General features: G+C 40.7%; 1 protein-coding gene across 1 annotated transcript in view; it reads left to right on the forward strand.

Moving 5' to 3' along the window:
- Positions 1–24,626, forward strand: part of LOC132352444 (ATP-binding cassette sub-family C member 4-like) — a 127,709-nt gene that overhangs the window by 35,318 nt on the left and 67,765 nt on the right. Inside the window, 3 exon segments of the mRNA XM_059902907.1 lie at positions 9,633–9,656; positions 9,659–9,711; positions 23,969–24,131. Of these exon segments, the coding sequence (XP_059758890.1) occupies positions 9,633–9,656; positions 9,659–9,711; positions 23,969–24,131 (240 nt within the window).

Genomic DNA, 24,626 nt, shown 5'->3' on the forward strand with positions numbered 1-24,626 from the left:
ATATACCATGTTCTTGGATTAGAAGAATCAGTATTGTGAAAATGACTATACTACCCAAAGCAATCTACAGATTCGATGCAATCCCTATCAAATTACCAATGGCATTTTTTACAGAACTAGAACAAAACATCTTAAAATTTATATGGAGACAAAAAAGACCCCATATAGCGAAAGCAATCTTGAGGGGAAAAAACAGAGCTGGAGAAATCAGACTCCCTGACTTCAGACTATACTACAAAGCTACAGTAGTCACGACAATATGGTACTGGCACAAAAACAGAAATATAGATCAATGCAACAGGATAGAAAGCCCAGAGATAAACCCATGCACCTATGGTCAACTAATCTATGACAGAGGAGGCAAGGATATACAATGGAGAAAATACAGTCACTTCAATAAGTGGTGCTGGGAAAATTGGACAGCTACATGTTAAAGAATGAAATTAGAACACTCCCTAACACCATATGCAAAAATAAACTCAGTATGGATTAGAGACCTAAATGTGAGACCTGACACTATAAAACTCTTATTACTTAGAAGAAAACATAGGAAGAACACTGACATAAATCACAGCAAGATCTTTTTTGACCCACCTCCTAGAATAATGGAAATAAAAGAAAAATAAACAAATGGGACCTAATGAAACTGAAAAGCTTTTTGCACAGCAAAGAAAGCTATAAACAAGACGAAAAAACAACCCTCAGAATGGGAGAAAATATTTGCAAACGAATCCACGGACAAAGGATTAATCTCCAAAATATATAAACAGCTCATGCAGCTCAATATCAAAACAACAAACAACCCAATCAAAAAATGGGAGGAAGACCTAAGTAGACATTTCTCCAAAGAAGACGTACAGATGGCCAAGAGGCACATGAAAAGCTGCTCAACATCACTAATTGTTAGAGAAATGCAAATCAAAACTACAATGAGGTATCACCTCACACTAGTTAGAATGGGCATCATCAGAAAATCTACAAACAACAAATGCTGGAGAGAGGGTGTGGAGAAAAGGGAACCCTCTTGCACTGTTGGTAAGAATGTAAATTGATACAGCCACTATGGAGAACAGTATTGAGGTTCCTTAAAAAACTAAAAATAGAATTACTATATGACCCAGCAATCCCACTACTGGGCATATACCCAGAGAAAACCGTAATTCAGAAAGACACATGCACCCCAATGTTCATTGCAGCACTATTTACAATAGCCAGGTCATGGAAGCAATCTAAGTGTCCATCAACAGACGAATGGATAAAGAAGATGTGGTACATGTATACAATGGAATATTACTCAGTCATAAAAAGGAATGAAATTGGGTCATTTGTGTGGATGGACCTAGAGACTGTTATACAGTGTGAAGCAAATCAGAAAGAGAGAAACAAATATCGTATATTAAAGCATATATGAGGAATCTAGAAAAATGATACAGATGAACCGGTTTGCAAGGCAGAAACAGAGACACAGATGTAGAGAACAAACGTATGGACACCAAGGGGTAAAGTGGGGGGCGAGGGGAGGGTGGGATGAATTGGGAGATTGGGATTGACACTAATATATATAAAATAGATAACTAATAAGAACCTGCTGTATAGCACAGGGAACTCCACTTCTCTGTATGGTAGAAACTAATACAACATTGTAAAACAACTATACCCCAATTAAAAAAAAAAGAATCTTTAGTGACTGTTTCCCATATGCCAAGCACTGTGCCAAGAGCGGCCTGAGAATTGATTGAGCAGCATCTTGGTCTGGGAGAAGCTCTGAATCCACAGAAGCAGAGAAGACATGGTGTGAAGTGCCTGCCATGCTAGGAGAAAAGGGTAAAGAGAACGTCTTCTGGAAGTTCATGGAATGAGTCTAGATTTGGAAGCTGCCTGGAGATGATAGGATTTGGACTCCACTTTCAGAGAAAAACAAGATATCATTGTGGAGGAAGCCGGCAACAGGAGCTTAGAATCAGGGCCTTTAAGTACGGGGTATCCTAAGGAATAGTATGATGTTAAATTCATTAAATTCATACATTCTGAAGTTAAAAAAATAAATAAATAAAATGGTAATAAAAAATTAATTAAGATATAAGATTGGTAAAATGTAAACATCCTCTTCAATAAAATTAACTCTATATAGTTTTACCGTGGACTTTTGGTGACATGTAAGAGGCTTTGTGGCATGTAGCAGGTGGATCTTCAGTAGGAAGTTTCTTGATCTGAGTGTCCCTCTAGGTTTCCCACTGGTTGCTTCCTCCACCCTGAGGCCTTCCACCTGTCTTGCTTCGGAAGGTAGCCTCCTGACCTGGGTTCCTATGAAGAGTTAGTTCATCAGCATACATGCCCACTCTGCTCAGTTGTTTAGACTCGTGATAAGGCCCAGAGTGGCTTTGTTTTTGCAGGTGATGATTGATAGCACCTGTCAAGGCAGGGATGTGGGCTGGAAGGAAGTTGGGAGTGGCCTTGGCCTGGCCATCAACTAGCTACGTGACCGAGGCCAAAGCAGATACATACTGCTGGGCAGGCGAATCTCAAGGCAGGATGTTGTCTGCCTTGGTTTAAAAGTATGGACTCTGGAGCCAACTGCCTGAGTTCAATCCTGGTTCTGGTTACTAATAGTGATAGCTGGTTATAGTTATGTTAATACTTAGTGCTAGTTACTTAAATTCTCTGTTTCTCGGTTTTCTTATCTGTAAAATGGGGATACTACTCACACCTACCTTATCTGTATCTTAATATTGTAGACATTAAGCAGGTTCATACAGTCACACTGCTTAGAACGTGGTCAGGGCCTAATGAATCTTCGTGACAGTGACCACGTGGTGTTTGGGAACTTCTTCACCTGTAAAATGGGAATCACTACTGCCCCTCCTGTTTCACAAGACTGTTGTGAGGATTAAATGAGGCTGTTGAGGGAAGCATCTTGTGTAGATTTACTCAGCGCATGTTGTTTAGTCCAGGCCCCGTAAACTGCAGAGGCCCACACAGATCTCGTCTTATAAAGCCGTGGAGAGAAAGTGATTGGAGGAGTACATGCTATTACAGCTATGAAGTCCCTCCACTTTGTCAGTTAATGTGAAAACTACAGTCATAAAGTTGGGAGCATTAAGTGGGACTGAATTTCTGTTATCACAGACTGAGTGCTCGTGACCAGTTAATCAGGCTCTTCATGTTCAAGACCTGTAGGCTTCTCCAGACGCTGATTTATTTATTATTCAAGGATTTGGGACCAAGTTTAAATCTTCGAGGTCACTAATCTTACAGCAGCCAGCACACCAGTGTTATCTTGCCTCCTTCTCCTGTATCTATTAGCGGGACTTCATTCCTTCAAGAAAATACAAGCCAAAATAAGTACTGCAAACATAGGCCTAGTTAGCCCAAAAGGTTTAGGGGTCATGAATTATTTACTCTTTAGTAAATAGATTAAATCTATTTAATCTACTCTTTAGTGGTTGGCTTTGGTTCTGGTATGTGATGTCGTGAAGAGAAAACCACATATGTTGGTTCTTTGGAAGCTGTGTTTCATGGAACCAGACTATCCAAGCTTCCAAGTTCTGTTGTCTGTCAATCAAGAAAGTGAAACTGTCAAACACCTAATACATTTCCCTGGGATTTAGTTGTATATTCAGGATGAATCTTGGCACTTATTTGGGTTAAATATTTGATACCTGATAGTTTTACCTTATAAACTACAGGCCCTTAAGAAGAGGAGTAATTGATCCATTTTAAAATATCAGTAGACATTTAAAAACTATTATTGGACCGGGAGTTGGGATGTAGGTGGAGATGTTGCTTAGTTGCCTAAAGGCCTCTTGCTGCTGAGTAGCAGAGGAGGACCAGAACTTGGTGGTGTTTCCACCACTGACAGTTTCCTAAATCCTGTTGCTCTTTCTATTTCATGACATTCTTTAGGCTGCCACCATATTGACGGCCTATTCTAGCAGCAAAGACTAAGAAAATGTGGCGCGCCCTGACTTCTGCAGCTCCCTCTCCTGCTCTCAGGCTCGTCTAAGCTGCATCAGTTTGTGTAAGACGAGGCAGGAAGTCCAGGCTGGCCCACCTGCCTTAGTGGCTTCCCTCATGCACGCAGGGATCCTCTTCAGCCCGGTGACCGTCTCCGGGTTCCACTGAACACCCTCTCCACTGGACCCATTTTGCCCCATCCCCTTGCACGGTACCTGGAAGGTTCAGGTATATTTTCTTTGCCCCTTTGGAGGGACTCCGCTCTTTTTTTCCATTGGCTGATTGGATGTAGATCCCTTTTCTCACCAGAACAAAGGATCTTTTATTGTCCTCCCTGCCCTGCCACATTCCACTGGACTGAGAGCCTGGCCTTGACCCAGGACTCTTGGATTCTGAATCTCTGCAATGGCCGATCCTAATCAAAAGAATTAGGTTCTAGAACCCTTAGTGAAGCTAGCTGTGGGTGCATATAAACAAGTTCACAATATCAAAGAGTTCACGAAACACATCTGTTCTTACTTACCCTCAAGGTCAGGTGTGGCCTGGTATGGGGTCTTTTTTGCTGGTGCCTAGCGCCACTTTGTGGTAAAGAATGGGGCTTGGGCTTCCCTGGTGGCGCAGTGGTTGAGAGTCTGCCTGCCAATGCAGGGGACATGGGTTCGAGCCCTGGTCTGGGAAGATCCCACATGCCGCGGAGCAACTAGGCCCGTGAGCCACAATTGCTGAGCCTGCGCGTCTGGAGCCTGTGCTCCGCAGGAGAGGCCGCGATAGTGAGAGGCCCGCGCACCGCGATGAAGAGTGACCCCCGCTTGCCACAACTAGAGAAAGCCCTCGCACAGAAAACGAAGACCCAACACAGCCAAAAATAAATAAAATAAATTTTAAAAAAAGACAATAGCAGTAGAAACAAGGTGATTAGAAGTATGTTAAAAAAAAAAAAAAAAGAATGGGGCTCATAAAGACACATACTACATCATGGCGAACCTCAAAAACATTACACTGAGTGAAAAAAGTCAGACCCAGAGACCACATTATTGTACGATTCCATTTCGATGTTATGTCCTGAAAAAGCAAATTTATAGAGAAAGAAAGTAGATTAGTGGTTGCCTGAGGCTGGGAGTGGGAGTCCTGTAAATGGCACAAGGGATCTTACTGTGGGCATAAAAATGTCTTAAAACTGATTTTTGGTGATGGTTGCATCACTCAGTAAAGTTTCAAAAATTCATTGAATTGTACACTTGAAATGGGCGAATTTTATGAGATGTAAAATATACCTCAATAAAAATATACCTCAGTATTTTATATGTAAATATACCTTTTTATTGTTGTTTAAAAAAAAAAAAATAAGGCCCAGATTAGACGTGGGAACTTGCAAGTTTTAAATTACAGTTTGGTTATAAGTAAGCTGAGGAGTCCTGGGTATGGGTCAGGTGTCAGAATTCTAGAGGTGACTGACTCCTGCTTAGATTGTAGACTCAGTTCTTAAAATATGATCATCCTGAATTTGTATTTTGACAAGAAGTTCGAATGTCATCTTTCGTGATACTCTGTCTTATGGACAAGATGGAAAACTGTGAGCCAGAGCAGTTAGGAGGACCCTGATTGGTTCCTGGATACCATGGACTTCAAGGGGGGTACCTCCCTCCTTCTCTCCTCTCTTCCCCCCCTCCCTCTTTTCCTCCCTCCCTCCTCCCTTTTACCTCCTTCTTCCTCCTGCCCCTCTTTCCCTGTCTTTCTCTTGCTCTCCCCTCCCTGCTTTACCTTTTTACACAATGTGCAGTTATTGTAGAAAGATCAGAATGTCCCCAAAAATTAAAATTGTACATAATACATTATAGACTTGTTTCAGACTTGTTCGGGTTGTTTTCTACTTCTGACTTGACAAATATGCCACATTCAACCTTTCGATGAACTTATTAACTCTTGGGGATATGTTCCTAGAAATGGAATTTTGGGGTCAGAAGGGATGCACTCTTAGAGTTGCTTATACATATTGCTCAGTTGTCCCCCAAAATCTACCTGTGCAGAGCAATGTGGATTTTCATTTTGCATGTGTCCAAAATGTGATCTGGCCTCCAGAATTTACTGTTACTGTTGGCTTCATGATTCACTATATCCTATGCAGGATAGGGGAGGTGGTGATACCCATTTACCCCAGTACCTGGGGTACTGATTTTAATCCTGAGCACAAAGCATTAACTGAGACTGGCCATCTGAGTCTGGTCAAGAGGCAGCGGCCAAGATAGGACACCATGCCTTATGAGGGATCATTGAGGAACCAAGGAGTAGTTGCTGGAAAGGATATGATTCACTTCCTTTGAGGAGTTGAAAGGCTGTCATATCAAAAGAAATTAGATTCACTTTGTGTGGTTACAAGGGCAGAAGAAGCGGCAGAGGTTGGATGTTCTAGGAAGGCAAGATTCGGTTTGATGTGAGAAATCCCTGTCTAACAGAACAGACTGAAAATAGATTGGGTTCCCGGTGTTCATGTGAATCCCCCTTCCCTCTACCTCCCTGGAGATACTCCAGCAGGGAGCACATGTCATTTGGATGAAGAGCCATGGCATGTGTGTGAAGGGAATTCATCGTAAGGATTTCATTTGGAGACTTTTGAGAAAACTTTAATACTATGAGGCCATGAACTTGAAATCACAGCTCTGTTTACAACAGCCTATCCCTAAGCCCGATGAAATACTCTGCAAATACCATTCATTCTCTTAATGTTTCTTAGTGCAAGGAAGTAGCTACTGAACTTTCTGATTTCACATTTTCTACACTCAGCTCATTGGTGAGCAAGACTTTAGTTTTTTGACCTGCTTTGACGTTCGGTTCCATTTTTGTAGTCATTGTGTGGGGAGATAGTTTTTCTCATTGTTTTTGTTTTCCTTGTATTTTACACTATTTGCCAAACCCTGGGTCTCTCAGACCTTAAGACTTGCACATCTGGTGAAAGGTAAAGGGGTAGTTTTCACTTACTGTTCATCCCTGAGTAGCCTTTTCATCTTAAGAAATTCCTGTACTGCTTTCAACACTTTCTAAGACAAATCATACTTGCAGTGTTTCTAAATCCTGCTATGTTAAAAAGTTGCATTTTTCCGTCAAAGAAATCACAAGCGTTTAAACTATGTCTTTTTTGACATGTATTTTCCTTATTTCTATATTGCTACTTTGGGAAGTTAAAAAAATGACTGGGAGGCCGTAAAATCCATAAGAATATGTGGAAAAACTGTCCATCTGATTTTAATATTTTTAAAGCAGAATTGATTAAATAACAGCCCAAGCTCTTGCCCCTCAAAGCATGATCTGGGAAACTGCCATCACCTGGCCACTTGGAAGAAATGCAGACTCTCTAGCTCCCCCCAACACTCCTGAATCAGAGTCTGCATTTTAACAAGTGGACCTTCCCACAGTACCTAGTAGACTTTCCCAGGTGACATGATGCTGCAGAACCTGGGGGGAATAGTCATTATCTCACCTTGGTGGTTGAGCACCTGTTAACTCACCTGGCATTGTGACTGGCTTCTTTCACCTGCACGAGCCCATTTAATCCTGAGAATCACCTTCTAAAGCAGGCATTCCTAGAGGCTCAGAAAATGTGTCCCTGGTCCTCCAAAGGTGTCACTAAAAGTCAGTTTCTGGAGTCTGTATTTCCTACACCTGAGACAGGAGAATTGAGGCCCGGCCTGTAACGGCCTGGCCTGGCCAAGGGCGAAAGCCTCCGATGTCTGCAGCTCCTGGGTTGGGCGCACCCTGTGCCTCCGGTGAGCCAGGCACCCTGTGGAGGGCGGTCCAGCCGGCCCAGCCCGGCAGTGGAACCTCAGCGCCCAGCCTCTGCTCATTCAGGGTCCAGCTGGGGCTTGGTGTGAAGGGCCTCGGGAGGAAGTCACCTCTGACAGAGGTCAAGAAGAGCACCTAGAGGTCCCACATCTCACCTGCAGGCTGGCTTCCTGGAGCCTTCATTACGAAAGAAATTCAGGGGCCTAGATAAACACATTTCTCAGGAGTTGCTACCCCAAAGTAGGCTGTATGTTTGTGTGTGTGTGTGTGTGTATGTGTGTGTGTGTGTCTTCGATTTCTTTAAATTTAATCATAAAACGACTTGTGTCGACTGAAAAAAAAAATGTACAGCCTAAAAGTTGAGAGTTATGCTTTATTCTGTGGACAAAACTGAGGACTTAAGCCCGGGACACGCCTCTGAGATAGCTCTGAGACGCTGCTCCGAAGAGGCAAGGCGGGGGGAGCCAGGGTACATAGGAGTTTTTGCAACAAAGACCAGGTGGTCAGCATATCAAAAGATGACTGTTAATAAAAGAAAACCAGACATCTCAAGGTAGGGAATTTAGTGCTTTTCTATGTATGGGAAGATGCAACCGTCTAGGCTCACCGAAATCATTCCTTTGATGTGCACGTCAGCTATCCGGGGCCAGTATCCTGTGTTTTCTCATCCTGAGCTTCCTCAGGGTGCACCATCGCGGGGTTGGCTGGAGTGCCTGACGGCTGCAGCATCCTTTGTTTACTTGATACGGCAGGCGGCACTTTTAGTTCACGCTAGATATTTATTAGAATTTATTTCTCATCTTCCAGTCCTGCAGCCTTTAGGATATACTGTTTTCGTGGATTCTGAGAAGGGAAATAAAATCAATGATGATCTTTAGTCACTAAGTAATATTTCTGTTTTCCTGCTTCCATCCCTCTGGTCTTCTTGGATGCTTAAGCATGAGTCTGTGTTTGTCACACCCAGTGCACCTCTGAAAATAACAGCTTATTACCCCGGTAGCAAACTCACAACTTGGAAATGGCAGGAATCCACAATTTCCCAAAATGTGAGGGCCTGTGAGCCATCTGGAGGGAAAAAATTAGAGAGAAGTTATAATTATGTTTATTTAAAAAGTATCACTTAGCAAAATTACTTTTGATAACTAAAGCAAAATTAGTGTGACAATTAGGATTAATTTAGGTATTGTGCAACTGTTTATTTGCTGACTTAGCACTTGGAATGAGTCTTAGATGGGATGGATCTAAAAGGAGGGAACATTCTCAAATCCACCAGCCCTTCCCGATACTGCCACAAGATTTTCCCCCCATTCTTTTTTTTTTTTTTTTTAATAAATTTATTTTATTTTTAGCTGCATTGGGTCTTCATTCCTTGCAGTCTTTCTCTGGTTGCGGCGAGCGGGGTCTACTCTTTGTTGTGGTGTGCGGGCTTCTCATTGCGGTGGCTTCTCTTGTTGCGGAGCACGGGCTCTAGGCGCGCGGGCTTCAGTAGTTGTGGCACGTGGGCTCAAGAACACAGCCTCGGTAGTTGTGCTGCACGGGCTTAGTTGCTCCGTGGCATGTGGGATCTTCCCAGACCAGGGCTCGAACCCGCGTCCCCTGCATCGGCAGGCGGATTCTTAACCACTGTGCCACCAGGGAAGCCCCTCCCCCCAGTCTTTTATAATAAAAACCAGGTTTCAATTTCGGCTCCCCACCCACTGCCATTTGGTGGCATTTTTGTTTCTCTTTAGATATCATTCTATTTTCTCTTTCTTTACCACTGACACTGGCTTATTTCATATGAATCTGTAATATATTACATACATATACTTTAAAAATATTGTTTTGATTTGTTCATGAATTGTTTCTCTTAAAGGGCCTGTCTGGGGAAATGAGTAATTTCTCATATCCTGTTCTTGCAGGAAGAATTTTGAATCGTTTCTCCAAAATATTGGGCATATGGATGACTTGCTGCCCCTGACATTTCTTGATTTCATCCAGGTAACGTAACGGTCATTTCAGAGTTCTCACAGCGCAAAGTGCCTGGTTTTCAAGGCCTTTTCACAGGGGCTGAGATGGGCCTTTCAGCCTGACTGTGTTATCTTAATTAAGTAAAAGGCCACATTTGTAAGAGAAAGGTGTGATTGTGATTGGGAGGCTGAGTTAACATGAGTGACACCTGCTGTAGGCGTGGCTACACAGTCACATCAAGGTGGGTTCGAAGCAGCGACATGCTTGGTAAGTGGTTCTCCCGCTGCCGTTCAGGTATCTGGCGTGGATTCCCTTTACTGTGAGCACATTTCACAACAGAGAAAAACAATCACCTCTCACGGAAAGATAGCCTAGATTAACTAAATTATGCATTGGATTAGCACAAAGGACAAATATTTACTGCACCAGTTTTTTTTTGGATAAAGCCAGGTGGGGTTACTTACAAAGAAAATAATAGTAATAATAAGGTGAAAATAATACTTGAGCAAGGACGATAGAGAGCAGTAATGGAAGATACAAAGATACGGGATCAAAGTCATCTTAGAAAATGTCTTTTTTTGTTTTTGTAGACAGCTTTTCTTTTCACATGTTGATTGCTCTGTCTTAAGGTGTCTTTAAAAAAAAAAAGACAGAAATACCCACAGGAATATCTTGTATCCAGCCTTTGTTTTGTCTTAAGGTGTCTTTTTTTAAAAAAAGACAGAAATACCCACAGGAATATCTTGTATCCAGCCTTTGTTTTGTCTGTGAACTTGAAGTTCTGAAGAATAACGTTGGGTCATCTCATTTCTCATCCTCTCATTCAGTATTGTTGCTCATGTGGGATGTTTTTTCTGTTATTGAATTTTGTCTACTTTACAGTGATCCAGGCTGTGGGGACTTTCTTCATTAATTAGTTAATTTTGGAAATGAAATGTATTTATCAGAAGCTGCACAGAGACATGCAGCAATGAATATCTCACTGCAAACAGCATAGCCTATGGGCAAAGGCTTCCACTGTTTACCAACGTGAACTAAGCTGAGACTCAGAGGCAGAGTACTTTTACTGCAAAGATGTTTGATGGGATACGTCTGATTTTTTTTTTTTCTCTTCTGCAAACTTATTTTATAAATATGTCCTGCTGGGTTAAGCCATGTGATTTATCCCCAGAAGCGATCTTTCACTATAACAGCGTCACGTTTTGACAGTGATTATTAATTACATTGAGATTTTGTGAAAGGTTCTGTTTCTTTGCTACTACAAGCAAGGCCAAGGTTAGGTTTCCAAAGCTGGCCGGCCCACTGTGTGCTGAGCCCATGCTTAGTTAACCATCATGATCAGAATCCGTCACATGTCTTTGTATGACGTATAGAGGGACAGGGAGAGATGCTACCTGATTTCAGATAAAACACGCGCAGTCGTGTGAGGAGAGAAAATTCTGGTCTCACTGATTTCCAGTCCCAGCTCTGCCACTTTTAGTTCAGTTATCTTGAAGTTTGGGACCTCCAGGTGGAGGCGTCCTGCAGGTCATTGGAAGTAAGAGTCTGGTGTTTTGAGAGAGAGACGTGGGATGAGCGTGGTGCCTGCGTATTCTTCACTGAGCAGGTAATAGCTGAATCTGTGACGATGGGTAAGATTGCCCAGAGAGAGTGAAGCATTTTTGGGGACCAAGATCAGAAACTTACGGAAGCCTCCATGTTCAGAGAGGAAGCAGAGAGAGGAGGGAAGCAGAGGAGACACACAATGAACAGCAAGGAAGAGAGGAGGAAATAGGTTGGGGAACCTAGGAAGGACGGGCCTGTTCAACGCAAAGGAGAAGTTAAGTCTGTGGAAAGTTGTCGGTTGATTTGGAATCAGGGCGTCTGGTGACCAGAAGAGCAGGTTTCAGGTGTGAGGAGGCCCCATTGCAAAGGGCTGAGAATGGAGGAGGCGTGGAGGAAGCTGAAGTGAAGGCAGGCTACTCCTGGAAGGAGTTTGACTGAAACAGGAGAGAGGCCCGTCCGGAATGTAGGGTCTGCGGAGGAGTTGCTGGTTGGGTGTTTGGTTTTGGGGTTGGGGGTGTGTGGTGGGTAATATTTTCCTCTGTCCCTCCTTCCCCTCAACAAACAGGGATTAGCGTTGAGGCCCTGAAGTCCAGGCGTGAGTCAGGCAGGAACCCTCCCCTCCAGGCCCCCAAGGGGAGGGAGACACCCAGAGATTCACCCCTTGCCGCCTTCGGAATCCTAACTGTGGCAGCGCCCTGGAGGAAGTCCTGGAGGGCTAACTGGGTGTGGGGCTGGAGGTAGTAAGGGAGTAAGAGCACAGGCTCTAGGCACGTGGGCTTCAGTAGTTGTGGCACTCAGGCTCAGTAGTTGTGGCTCACGGGCTCTAGAGCACAGGCTCAGTAGTTGTGGCGCACAGGCTTAGCTGCTCCGCGGCATGTGGGATCTTCCTGGACCAGGGCTCGAAGCCGTGTCCCCTGCATTGGCGGGCGGATTCTTAACCACTGCGCTACCAGGGAAGCCCAATCATGTTCATTTTTTTTTTTTTTTTTTACTACTTCTAAAGTGTTTATTCCATATACTTTTCCTCATCTGATTCCTTGTCATTCCCATAAATGAGATATCAGATATTTCATTTAATATTTTGTAATAGTGATGCCAAGTATGGCTGATGAAAACCCTGGATTCTGAGTAGTGGTCCACACTGCAGGACACACCATTCCCACAGGCAGTGTCATTCAGAGACCACATCCCAACAGAGGGGCGATCACGAGTTTGTACACCATCATGTACACTGACTCTTGCAGCTACCAGATATGTTGCCTCTCCAGTCACATTATAGTTGCTGGCCGAAGTGGAGTGTTTGCAATTCCACAGGAAGAAGGAAGGCGGCATAAAAAAAAAATTATGTAGTGTGACTCCACATGATAATCATTTATGATGTCAGCAGCTTTAAAGTGTGGTGGAGTGGGAGCCCCGCAGTCTCCCTTTCCAAGCTTGAATCCTAGCTCTCCCTCTTACTGTCTCTGCCCCACAAAGCCACACTCTCCTTATCTGTAAAATAAAGAAAATAATACCAAATTCCGTAAGGGTTGTTAGGAAAACAAAATGAAGTCCTTTTAATAAAATTCTTTGCATAACATCTAAGTGCACGTTGAGCACTAAATAATGGGTAGTTATTTTTTAAATACCACATGTAGGGACTTCCCTGGTGGTCCAGTGGCTAGGACTCCATCCTCCCAGTGCAGGGGGCCTGGGTTTGATCCCTGGTCGGGGAACTAGATCCCACATGCCTCAACTAAGAGTTTGCACGCCACAACTAAAAGATCCCACATGCTGCAACGAAGATCGACGATCCTGTGTGCCGCAACTAAGACCCTGTGCAGCCAAATAAATAAAAAATAAAAATTTTAAAATAAATAAACACCACATGTATTTTTAAGTCGGAGAAATAGTCTGATAATGGCATTCATTATGTTGCGTTAAAATTATTGTCACAGACAGTTTCCAGGCTCATAAATATCGCCTCGTGAGTTTGTATTACAGAGATTCTAGGTTTGTAATCCCTGAAGATTTTAATGGACACTTTCCCATGTAGACTCACAGAATAAAAATCAATTATTTTCAAGATAGACCATTGAGCACGAAATATTTCAAATTAATGTAGTTTTCATGCGATTTGCCAAAGTCCCAGATAACACTGAGTAAGGAATCTTAATTATCTACAGTTCTTGTCATTAAAATCATCACTTCCAAGAAGTCTTCCTATCAGTAAAATAAGTGAAGATGAAGGTAAGATGTGGAAGTCAGGTTTAGGCATTTTAATTTTGTTTAACAAAGTTTGGGAACTGCTCTGAGCGTGTGAAGTTGCACACAGCTGCCCTCAGCAAAATGCTGTAATTTATTGAGGAAAATTGAATTGCAAAACCTTTTTTCACCACACACCCCTCATTCAGGGAAAAAAAAAAAAAAATCAGCGGCTTGACTGAGCTTAAACAACTGACTTTTCATATCCTTTCATGGACACAAAGGGCTAATCCTGAGGCTACTTGAGCCACCAACGCTGGCAGTGGTGGGGACCACCATGGAACGTGTCATTCCCTCCTCACCACACACAAAACACATTGACTGCAGCTTTATGAAGTGAAAATGCCCAAGAAAAAGAAAATGTGAAGGAGGTGTTCTCAGTCATTTCTTTCCAGAGGGGGGAGCACAAAAGAACAAGCTGCTGCATCTGGATATTGAGAACAAAGCAAGCCTGGGACCAGGGCCTAATAGCTTGGGTCACTTGTTTTTATAGAAGCAAAGAGTGGAACTGCCTTTACTTGTCTCAGTACCACTGACCCTTGCATTTCATTGTGTAGAGATGTCAGGGAAAGTGTGTAGAAAGCATCTCAGCCTCTCTCACTGAACAATGACTTTGTCATTTTGAGGTTTCTGTGGTGTGTTGATCCCTTACCCACCCCTTCCCTCAAATCCCCATTGGAGATATTTATTTTACTATATATTTAATACTATTCCTTTATGAATAGTTTCTTCCAGTCTGTGGCTTGCCTTTTTACATCCTTAATGGAGATCAAGTTTCAATTTTGATGAAGTCTAACATGTACCCTATTGTTTCTTTTGTAGTTCATGTTTTTGTATCTTAAGAAATCTTTGTATCCTTAGGAGCATGAAGATATTGATACTTTCCTATTGTTCTACCTTTTTAGAAATTGATGCATCTTGCATTATTTTTTGTGTATGAAAGAGTAGTACATGGTTGAGGTTTATTTTTTATTCTAGCCACATTTGTTAAAAACACTTTTATGCACTGAATTGGCACCTTGGTTAAAAATCATTTGACTGTATTTGAGGACATCTGCATCTGTATACTTTATTTTGTTCCACCGACCTGTTTATCTATCCTTATACCAATATTGCAGTCTTGGTTATTATACATTTTAGTAAGACTTGAAATCCAGTAGTTCAAGTCTTCTAATTTTGTACTTCTTTGTCAAGCTTGTTTTGATCATTCTAGATTCTTTACTTTTCTGTGTAAATTTTAGAAGCCTTTTCAAGTTGTTTTTTCCTGCTGGAATTTTTATTAATATTTTCTTTTATCTATAGATCGATTTGAGGAGTCTGAGTCTTAACAATGTTGAATCTGCAATTATGAATATGGTATCTCTCTCCACTTATTTAGGGTTTCTTTAATTTTAGGAATGTTTTGTAATTTTTAGTATAGACATCTTACACTTCTTTGGTTTAACTTATTCCTGAATATTTGATGTTTTTTTCATTACATTATTGGATTGTTTTTAATACCATTTTCAACTGCTTATTGATAATTTATAGAAATACAGTTGATTTATTTGTGAATTCATTTTGCATTTCCTGGAGTTGGTGGTGGTGCTTTTAAAAATTCTGTAAGATTTTGTATATAAACAATCATGTCAGCTGTAAATAATGACAGTTTCACTTCTTCATTTCCAATATTTATTTTCCTTTCTAGACTTATTGTTGTGGCTAGAGTTTCCAGTACACCATGGAATAGAAGTGACATTCTTGTACTCTTAGGGCAAAGTCTTTCAATATTTTTTCATTATGAATGATCTGAACTGTGATTTTTTAGGTAGATATCTGTTATCAGATTGAAAACTTTTCCTTTAATTCCTCAATTGCCAAGAGTTTTACTTTTTTTTTTTTAAATCAAGAACAGGTGTTGAATTTGGACAAATATTTTTTCTACATCTCTTCAGATAATCATATGATTATTCACCTTTATTCTTTTAATGTGAATTATAGTGATTGGTATTTGAAGGTTAACCTTACATTCCTGGAATAAACTCCACTTGGTCATGATATAGTATCTTTTTTTTTAATGTATCATTGTATGTAATTTGTTAATGTTTTGTCAAGAATTTTTGTTTCTGTTGTTCATGAGAATATGGGTCTGTAATTTGCTTTTCTTGAACTATTTTGTCAGCTTTTGGTATCAGAATTATGCAGGCCTCAAAAAAGACATAGGAAATATTTCCATTTTGTGGTGGTCAGTTTTATGTGTCAGCTTGACCAGACTACATTCCCCAGTTATTCAGTCAAAAGGTAATCTAGGTGTTGTTGTGTAGGTATTTTGTAGATGTGATTAAAGTCCATAATCAGTTGATTTTAAGTAAGAACGATTATCCTGGGTAGTCTGGGTGGGCACAGTTCAGTCAGTTGGAAGGGCTTAGGAGCTAAGCCTTCCCTGAAGAAAAAGAAATTCTGCCTGTGGGTAATAGCCTCAGCTCCTGCACAAGAGTTCCAGCGTATCCTTTGTAACAGCCAGCCCTGTGAATTTTGGACTTACCTAGCCAAGTTTGATTGTGGAGTATTATCATTTTTATATTGTTAGATTCAGCTTATTGGTATGTTGTTTAATGTTCCTAAGACAGTTTGCTTTATAATTTTTCTTTCTTTTAATGTCTTTGTCTGGTTTTTACATCATAATGCTGTACTCAAATTTCCTGGAAGAGTTTGGTAAAAATTCTTTTGTACAATTTATTTGTGTAGCCCTCTTGGCCTAAAGTCTTTTCTGTGGATACAAATTCTTTTTTTGGGGGGGCCACACTGTGAAACTTGCAGGCTCTTAGTTCCCCGACCAGGGATTGAACCTGGCACCCCGGCAGTGAGAGCACCAAGTCCTAACCACTGAACTACCAGGGAATTCCCCTGGATTCAAATTCTTAATTCAATATGGAATTATTCAGATTTTCTGTGTCTTATGTCAGTCTTTGTATGTCATTTTCCAAGACATTTGTCCTTTGCATTAAAATTTAAAAATTATCAGCACAGTGTTTACTATATCATCTTATAATATCCATGGTATCTCTTGTGTTATCCTCTTTTAATTCAAATTAATGGTAAATTTCCCATTTTTTTTTTTCCCTTACATTTCATGGTGCTTTCAAAGAACCAAGCTTTGTATTTGTTGATTTTTCTGCTTAGAAGTTAGTTTTCTATTACATTCATGTCTACTTTTTTCTTATTTCCATTCTTCTACATACTTTAGTTTAATATGCTGGGTTTTGTTTTTTTAAATTATAAGATATATTTTAAATTCTTGACTTTTAGCTTTTTCTTTTTGTAAGACTTTATTTTTTGTTAGGGCATTTTTGCAGTTCACAACAAAATTACGAGGACGATATAGAGATTTCCCATGTATTCTCTGTAGCCTTTAAAAAAATGTTTAAACTGTAAATTTACCTCTAAGCACAGCTTTAGTTTGCAGCCCTCAAATTTTAATATTAGTAGATTTTCATTTTCTTTTGTCAAAATACTTTCTAATTTTATTGTAATTTTTGAACTAGGTGATATTTTCAAGTGTATTAGTGAGCTTCCAAACATTTATTAATTTTCTACTTACCTTTCTGTCACCGATTTCTAGTTAAATCCATGTAGGTTAGAATATGTTGTGTACAATTTCTGTCCCTTGAAGTTTGTTGATTCTTGCTTTAGTATAGCATACATGTAACTGAAAAGAATGTATTATGTAGTTATTTACTGCAGTATTATGTAGTTATTTACTGCAGTATTATATATTTCTTAATTAGGTCAAGTTTGTTCGTCATGTTTTCAAAATCTTCTATATCCCTCTTGATGTTTATCTGCTTGTTTTATCAGTTATTGAGGTGAGTTTAATTCTCCCACTGTGAGTATGGAATTGTCTATTTCTCCTGAGTTCTGTCAGATTTTCCTTTATATATTTTGAGCTATGTTATTAAAGGATGATATAAATTTAGACTTTAAAAAATATCTTCTGGATAAATCGACCCTTTATTCTTATGAAACGTTTTCCTTATTTCTAGGAATCCTTCCTAACTTCATGTTCATAGTAGTGTAGATAGGTACTCCAGCTTTCTTTTGGCTAGTGTTTTTATGGGGTACCTTTTTCAACGTTTCATCTCCACCTTCATGTGCTATTATTTTTAAGGTGTGCTTTTTTTTTTTTTTAAAGGAATTCCTTTATTTTTATTATTTATTTATTTATTTATTTATTTATTTATTTATTTATTTTTGGCTGTGTTGGGTCTTCGTTTCTGTGCAAGGGCTTTCTCTAGTTGCGGCAAACGGGGGCCACTCTTCATCGCGGTGCGCGGGCCTCTCACTATCGCGGCCTCTCTTGTTGCGGAGCACAGGCTCCAGACGCGCAGGCTCAGTAATTGTGGCTCACGGGCCTAGTTGCTCCGCGGCATGTGGGATCTTCCCAGACCAGAGCTCGAACCCGTGTCCCCTGCATTGGCAGGCACATTCTCAACCACTGCGCCACCAGGGAAGCCCAGGTGTGCTTTTAAAAAGCAGCAAATAAATGGTCTTCAGTCTTGAATTTTGTAATAAGCATGAACCCTGACAAAAGGTAGAAAGGAAACTATTGATCAATGAGATATGCTGAACACAAGGGAAGAAGTGCACTGTGTTTCCCCAGTGCTTTCTGTTGTGTTGATGAACAAACTGTAAACCAGACACCACCATTCACTCTTCAGCGGAGTTAGCTGTGACTCTCAGTTGGGAGCTAATTGAAGGATACACAGGTCTCAGAGCTGGTGTGGTTGTGAAAAGATCCAAGGCAGCCAAATGAGGGATGAAGGTGTGATTAGTGTATCCCAAGGAAAAGACAAGTTTAGAATAGCTTAGTCTTAGGGTTTGTGTAGATCTCATCATACAGATATGACACCCCAGTGTTCTGATTGAACAGAGTTAACCGAGGTGGGTGAGGTCAAAGGAAACAGAGGTGAGAAACGAGGGATCTGGGAACCAGAGCTGATCTCTGAACCTCCTGAGAGGTGCAAGGTACTGTATCAGCTTTACATGCAGACTCAGCACTAACCCTAGGTTGGCATTAAGTTTAGGAGCTTATATTTAGAAGCCTTCCATGTTTTTCCTTTTGCTTCTGTTTATACTGTAATTGAAGGGTAATGAGTATTGTAGGATAGGAGTTACGTTTTTATTTCTTAATTCTTTCAGAGTTTTGTGTAGTCTGTTCAGGATTTTACTGTCTGCACAAGAATCTTGTGTTAGCCAGCAGCACAATCTATGTGATAGCCATTCCATTGAAAGGTTATTTTTTAATCTCATATGTTTCCAGAATGAATAGGTAGAAGAGTCTCTCCTACACCCACATCAGTAAACAGCTTACTGATCAATAACTAGTTGTCATTTTTTTCCCTCTCTAAATCACAAGGAAATCTTGCCTTGTTTTCTTGCCAAAAGTTTATTGCACTTAAGTTATATCTTTTGCAAAATCAGTAATAGTTTAAGGAAATCTGGATGACTTGTACTTACCACAGCTTGAAACAGAATTCTTAAGAGTCTGACCGTAGAATTAAAAGCTTTGAAATTCTTTTGAGGAGTTAACAATCTTAATGATCCTGGTTTTATTTTTTAATACTGTGAACAAATAATAAAAGTAATGTCTACTGATTAAGTGGTTTTATGATTAAATACATATTTCACATTGTGCCTAATATAGATATCAGAGTGAGCAAGAGAGAATTAAATAAGAATAGAGAGTGAGCCAAAAGTATGGATGGCATATTTATTTGTATTAAATAAGAAGAATACATTGTTACTGATGTTTATAGAAAGGATGTTCTTTGACACAAGCTTCACAGAGACTATCAGGAACAGAATCCCTTGGAACTAAGTTTAAAGTAACGTGGGTAGATATCTAGGAATTCCCACAGGACTGTAAGCAATTTGGAAGTTAAATGCCAGGGAGGCAAATGGGGCCTTGTATTTCAAACTGTGCTTGTGAAAGGAATATGTTAAAATCTGCAATATTATAATACAGTGTTAATTCTATAGGTCGAGACTTTCTGGTGAAATTTTAATGTTTTTAACCACCATCCAAATACAGGTGTTACACATTTAAACTACTCAGCCTCATTTTGTGTCCTTGGCGTTTATGTATTTATTAAAATTAGATTGGGTGTTTTTTTTTTTTTCAAGTCATTTTGCTTTCTGGGCTTAGACCTCATCTTTCTTATGAAATTTTCTTTTTTCTTATTTAAAGAGTAATTCTTAAATCGACACGTTAGTGTGTTCTATAGGCGAGCACTTTTAAGACCTTTTAATGAACAGTCCGCTCTGTGAGCTGAGCAGGCTGTTATTCCCTAACTAGCTGGGAATCTAGGACTGCTCCCCTCATGGGAGAGAACAGATACAATCCCAAGAAACCCAACAAAAGTAGACAATGCAGACAGAAGGGAAAATATAATCCCAGTGAATTTCCTGGGATTCACTAGTGTACCAAATCTAGCTTTTGTACTTCCATTGATATCAACCCATGAATTCATGGTGCATGAAATAGAAAATATCAAATTGATCTTGTCTTTGGAATATATTGAATAATGTGGTTTGGTTTTATTGGTTCAGAAGTCCACCATGTTTTCCCTTAGTCTCCCATAAATGCTCAGTAGTTTCATAACAGTAAGTCTTCACCAAGAAAAAGGAAAACTTGAAACAGAGAGAAGATATGGAATAAGAAAACAAACATCTCAAAAAATGTTGACTTGCTGCCATATGCCTAAGGTTATCAATCTTTGGAAGACCTAGACTTGGGAAGAAAATACAGAGAGGACAGAAATTGTAGTAGGCATGAGGTTTATTGGTCATATTACTTTAAAAGTGCATCTTCAAACAAAATAGACCTCAGATACGTTTTTCGCTGTGACCAGAGAAAAGCCACAGTCCCTTTGGTACATGTGACATCATTACCACATCTAGGAAAAATAGCACCTGCTCTGATACATCTTTGGATAGTACTAAGCTGTTCTAATGGTTAGAATGAGCTGCCTCTTAAGGTCCAACTTCTGAGATTCATAAGATTCTTTGGGCCTGTAAGTCTATTAATACACCTCCTCTCTTCCCCCTGGCTGCTGGCACGCAAAGCATACTGAAGGGTGGTAATGATGGAGTTACACTTTATATTTGTTACATATGAACTGGTAAGCCCTTTGTATACATTATCTTATTTAATTCCAACCACCATCCTTTTATGTTGTTGGTATATCCCAGTTTTTACTAAGATTGAGAGTAGCCGTAGGGTCTTACCCTCCCTGTTAATATTCAAGAAGCTTAGCCCTAAACCCTATCTCAGTACAATACGTGGCTAATGGAATTTCCACTCCAGGTGTAGGTTGTCATTCTCTGCAAACTAAAGAAGTATTCTGAATTGTGAAAAATCACCATGTACTCTCAAGTGAAAGATTTCATCTAAGAAGTTTTTGTATTTGTTCATGTGGCTTCATAGACTTTGGATAAAATTTCCCAACTGGTGTGCTCCAAATGGGTTATAAGCATATCAACATAATGATTCCCCTTATTTCTTGGGGCATCAGGACTTGGGTCACTTGCTTCTAGGTCAACATGCTTCTTGCTGTGTACACATCATCATCTCTGTGCCATAGTGTGACAGAGGTACAGAAGCACTGGCCATGGTGAGGTGGGTCATTATATGGGCCTGAAATCCAATCAGATGGGGGGAATTGTGTGTGCAGCTTGGATTAGGCTCCTTGGAATTCCTGCGAATGTGGAAGGAGAAGTGAGATTGGCTTCAAGGAAGGGTTGTTTATCATGCACCAGAATCTTTCTTTTCCTTCTTCAGATGTTGACTTTTTGCTTAGATACTATTTTTGTCTTCTACCAACTTCTATAAAGAGTTTGAGACAGCTGGCAATAAAAGATTCACATCTATATGCATAGATACATATAAATGTAAACCCATACATTGTATTGTATACATATATATATTTTTATGAAAAATATATATTTTATATATTTTTATAATATCCAGTCTACAATGAGGATGGCTATAGTATGACCAACAAGTACAAATAAAACTCTTGGAGAAAGCCTCTTTGAATTGCTTCAGAATTTAGGGGCATGAAATCTGAAGGACCTAACCTAACTGGGGAGGCTCTGAGAGCAACAGTTACCAGTTTTAACAGGTACCCAAAGAAAGGTGTTGGCACAGCTCCCATGGAGCCCTTTGTTTTGATCGTACCTCTGCTTCCCAGGTAATCTGCCGGGCTGGGTTAGTCATAAAAGGCCCTCACCTGGGGAGAGCCAGATTATTGACACTGGTGAATGTTGTCCAATCAAATGATGTGAATCTGCTAAAAAACTGTAATTTGGATTTTTTCCTAATTGACATTTCAGCAGGTTTTTTTCCTGACAACCAACAATGGCAAGCCAAGTGACTTAAGGCTAGACATAGGAGCTGGAAGGACCCTCCCCGTGAGCACAAAGGGTGTAGCAGAGTGGGATGCATCAGTTAATCCGGTGGCTGTAAGAAATTGTTCAGCTGTAGGTATAATAGGAGAGAGGTCAGACAGCCCTGTTTTTCTCCACTTATGATTGGAATTGTTCCTTCAGAATTCCATTCCTCTTCACTCTGAGTTTTATACTGATACCACGACAGAGACTGGGAGAAACAGGAAAAGCACATGGGCCTACATCCAGATAATGCAATTTGGTTCACAAGGGCTCCTGGTCATAAAGTCACAGTTCTGGAAGCTTCCTCCTCCTTCCAGGCTCCTCCTGCCTGCAGCTGTGGCTCTGGGATTTCCTGAGTATGAACAGTTCCTGGCTTTCTCTAAGGAACACACTAACTTCCCGGGAATACTTAGGACAACTACTTACCTCCCAGCTTCATGTTTCTCAATCTGTAAATGGAAAGGACAGTTCTTACTGTTCTTATTCACAAGATGGTTGTGAGGATCCCCTGAGAAAACTGATTTGGAAGAGCTGTGAAACGATAACCTGCATCTCTGTGATACAGGCATTACCCCGCTAACCCGTCCCTCAGAGACGCGCGGGGCCAGCTGCCCTGGGTGACAAGGCGGGGAGGGGCCTGCGCCAGAGAGCGCAGGATGCAGGTGCTGGCGCTGAGAGGACACAGAACAACTGCTGTTAACTCGGACAAGCATCTCAACCTTCCCAGCCCAGCTCCTTTTTGGTCAAAATTTCCATCAAATGTGATTGCTACCTGCAAATTATTCATGCCACTCTTTCTGTTTGTTAAACCAGCCTGTGAAATTCAGTTGTCAGTCTCTTAGAATCCTCAAAAAAGTGTTCACATATTCTTCCCTGTGTTTCCCCAGCGCTCTGTGACTTGTACAGATCACCGTGGATCTGTATCCATCTGAGACTGTAAAATTCAGAGGCCTTGGTTCAGGCTATGTGATTCTGCACGTCTCTCCCACCCCACCCCGCTTTCACAGCAGGCAGATGCTAAGTGCTGATTGCATTCCTGTCGCCTGAAGCTGTACACCATGATATCATACTTCTCCTGATAAAGATGGATGCTTAAATCAGCATCCTTCAGTGCCTTGGGTTTCTATTCTGTCTGCTGTCTTTTTAAGCCAAGATCATTTCCTGAGATAAAATCACCTTACGGGATTAGATGAAGATTAAGTGAATGTTCATGGGACTCTTAGCACAGGGCCTTGCTTACAGTAAACACCTGGTAAATGGCATCTGCTGTTGTTATAATCATTAGCCTTTGAAATGGACATTTTAAATACTTAGCATAATGATAGAAAGTTGGGAGCAAGCTTAAATATGTCATAATGGCTCGTAACCTGGGCTCTCCAGCTCCGTGACTTGTGCTTTGCCGTCTTGATCAAGTTGCTTTTCCTCTCCCTGTGCCTCAGTGTCTCCATCTGTAAGGTGAGATAATACTATTACTCGATAGGGCTATTGTGAGGATCAACTAAGTTAATACACGTGAAGTATTAAATGTACAGCCCTGTACACATTCAGCACTCAGTAAATACTAACTATGGTTAGAAAACCAAGAAAGAAAGAGGAATTCCTACTTCCAAAGGTCAACATTTGAATTTTTTTATACTTTTCTGGACCCTGAATTTGTAATTAACCACTTCTTTATCCCTACAGGTATAGATGAAGCTTCTCAATTCCTCATCTGTGATACTTGCTTGCTCATCTCTCTAGTAACACCTACTGACTCATGAGAGTTTGGGATTCAAGTCCTACTCTGAGTCTCAAATATTCTCATCTGTGAAGAATAGTAATGCCTGCCTCATAGGACTACTGAGTGTATCACAAGAGCTAATACCTAGCAAGTTCTTATAGTGTTTGACACATGCAGTAAGTAAATATGAGGACCACCTATAATTTTATTTCTTTGGATGGGAAAGCATTCCCTACCATTCCAACAAGTCTTTCAAGGAAAGGAATGTAATCCTAACAAAACAGCCAAGTTTATCTTTGAAAAGAATCCTTGACAAGGAGACCTCTGTGTCTCTTTTTGCTATTTTAGACATTTCTCCTTGTGATGGGTGTGATGGTGCACGCTGCAGGCGTGATGGTGGCTGTGATTCCTTGGACTGTGATACCCCTGGTTCCCCTTGGCATCATTTTCTTTGTTCTTCGGCAATATTTCTTAGAGACGTCAGGAGCTGTCAAACGCCTGGAATGTGCAAGTGAGTACCCGGGGCTCTCGGGTTGGGATGGCAACTCGGGCTGGCTTCCATTTATGCTGTAATGAACCAGACCCCTGAAGTTCTGCAGACTCTGTCTTCTGGAATTTCGCACTAAGTTAACATTAGGTAATTGGATATTATGGCCACTGTGAGTCCGTGTGGCCCTTAAGGCAAATGGAGCTGGTGGCGGGTCAGCTGCAGCTTGGCATTTTAGCACAAGGAGGACGAAATGTGAGCACCATGAGGCCAGGGACCGTTTCTGTCTTGTTCATGACATACTTCCTCACGTAGAGGAGCCACTCGGTAAACATTTTTCTAAAAAACAGACATTTCATCACGTTGGAACTAATGAAGAAGGAAAATAGGGGATTTTTCTTCTCCCAAAGTTACTAGAAGTGATGAGGAAAGGAAAAGATTAGGAAAAGGAAAGGAGACATCAGGAAACGTATGTCAGAAGTAATATATATATATTTTTTTAAATTGGGTTATTTATTT

Source organism: Balaenoptera ricei, chromosome 18 (assembly GCF_028023285.1).
Source record: "Balaenoptera ricei isolate mBalRic1 chromosome 18, mBalRic1.hap2, whole genome shotgun sequence".
Classification (NCBI taxonomy): Eukaryota; Metazoa; Chordata; class Mammalia; order Artiodactyla; family Balaenopteridae; genus Balaenoptera; species Balaenoptera ricei.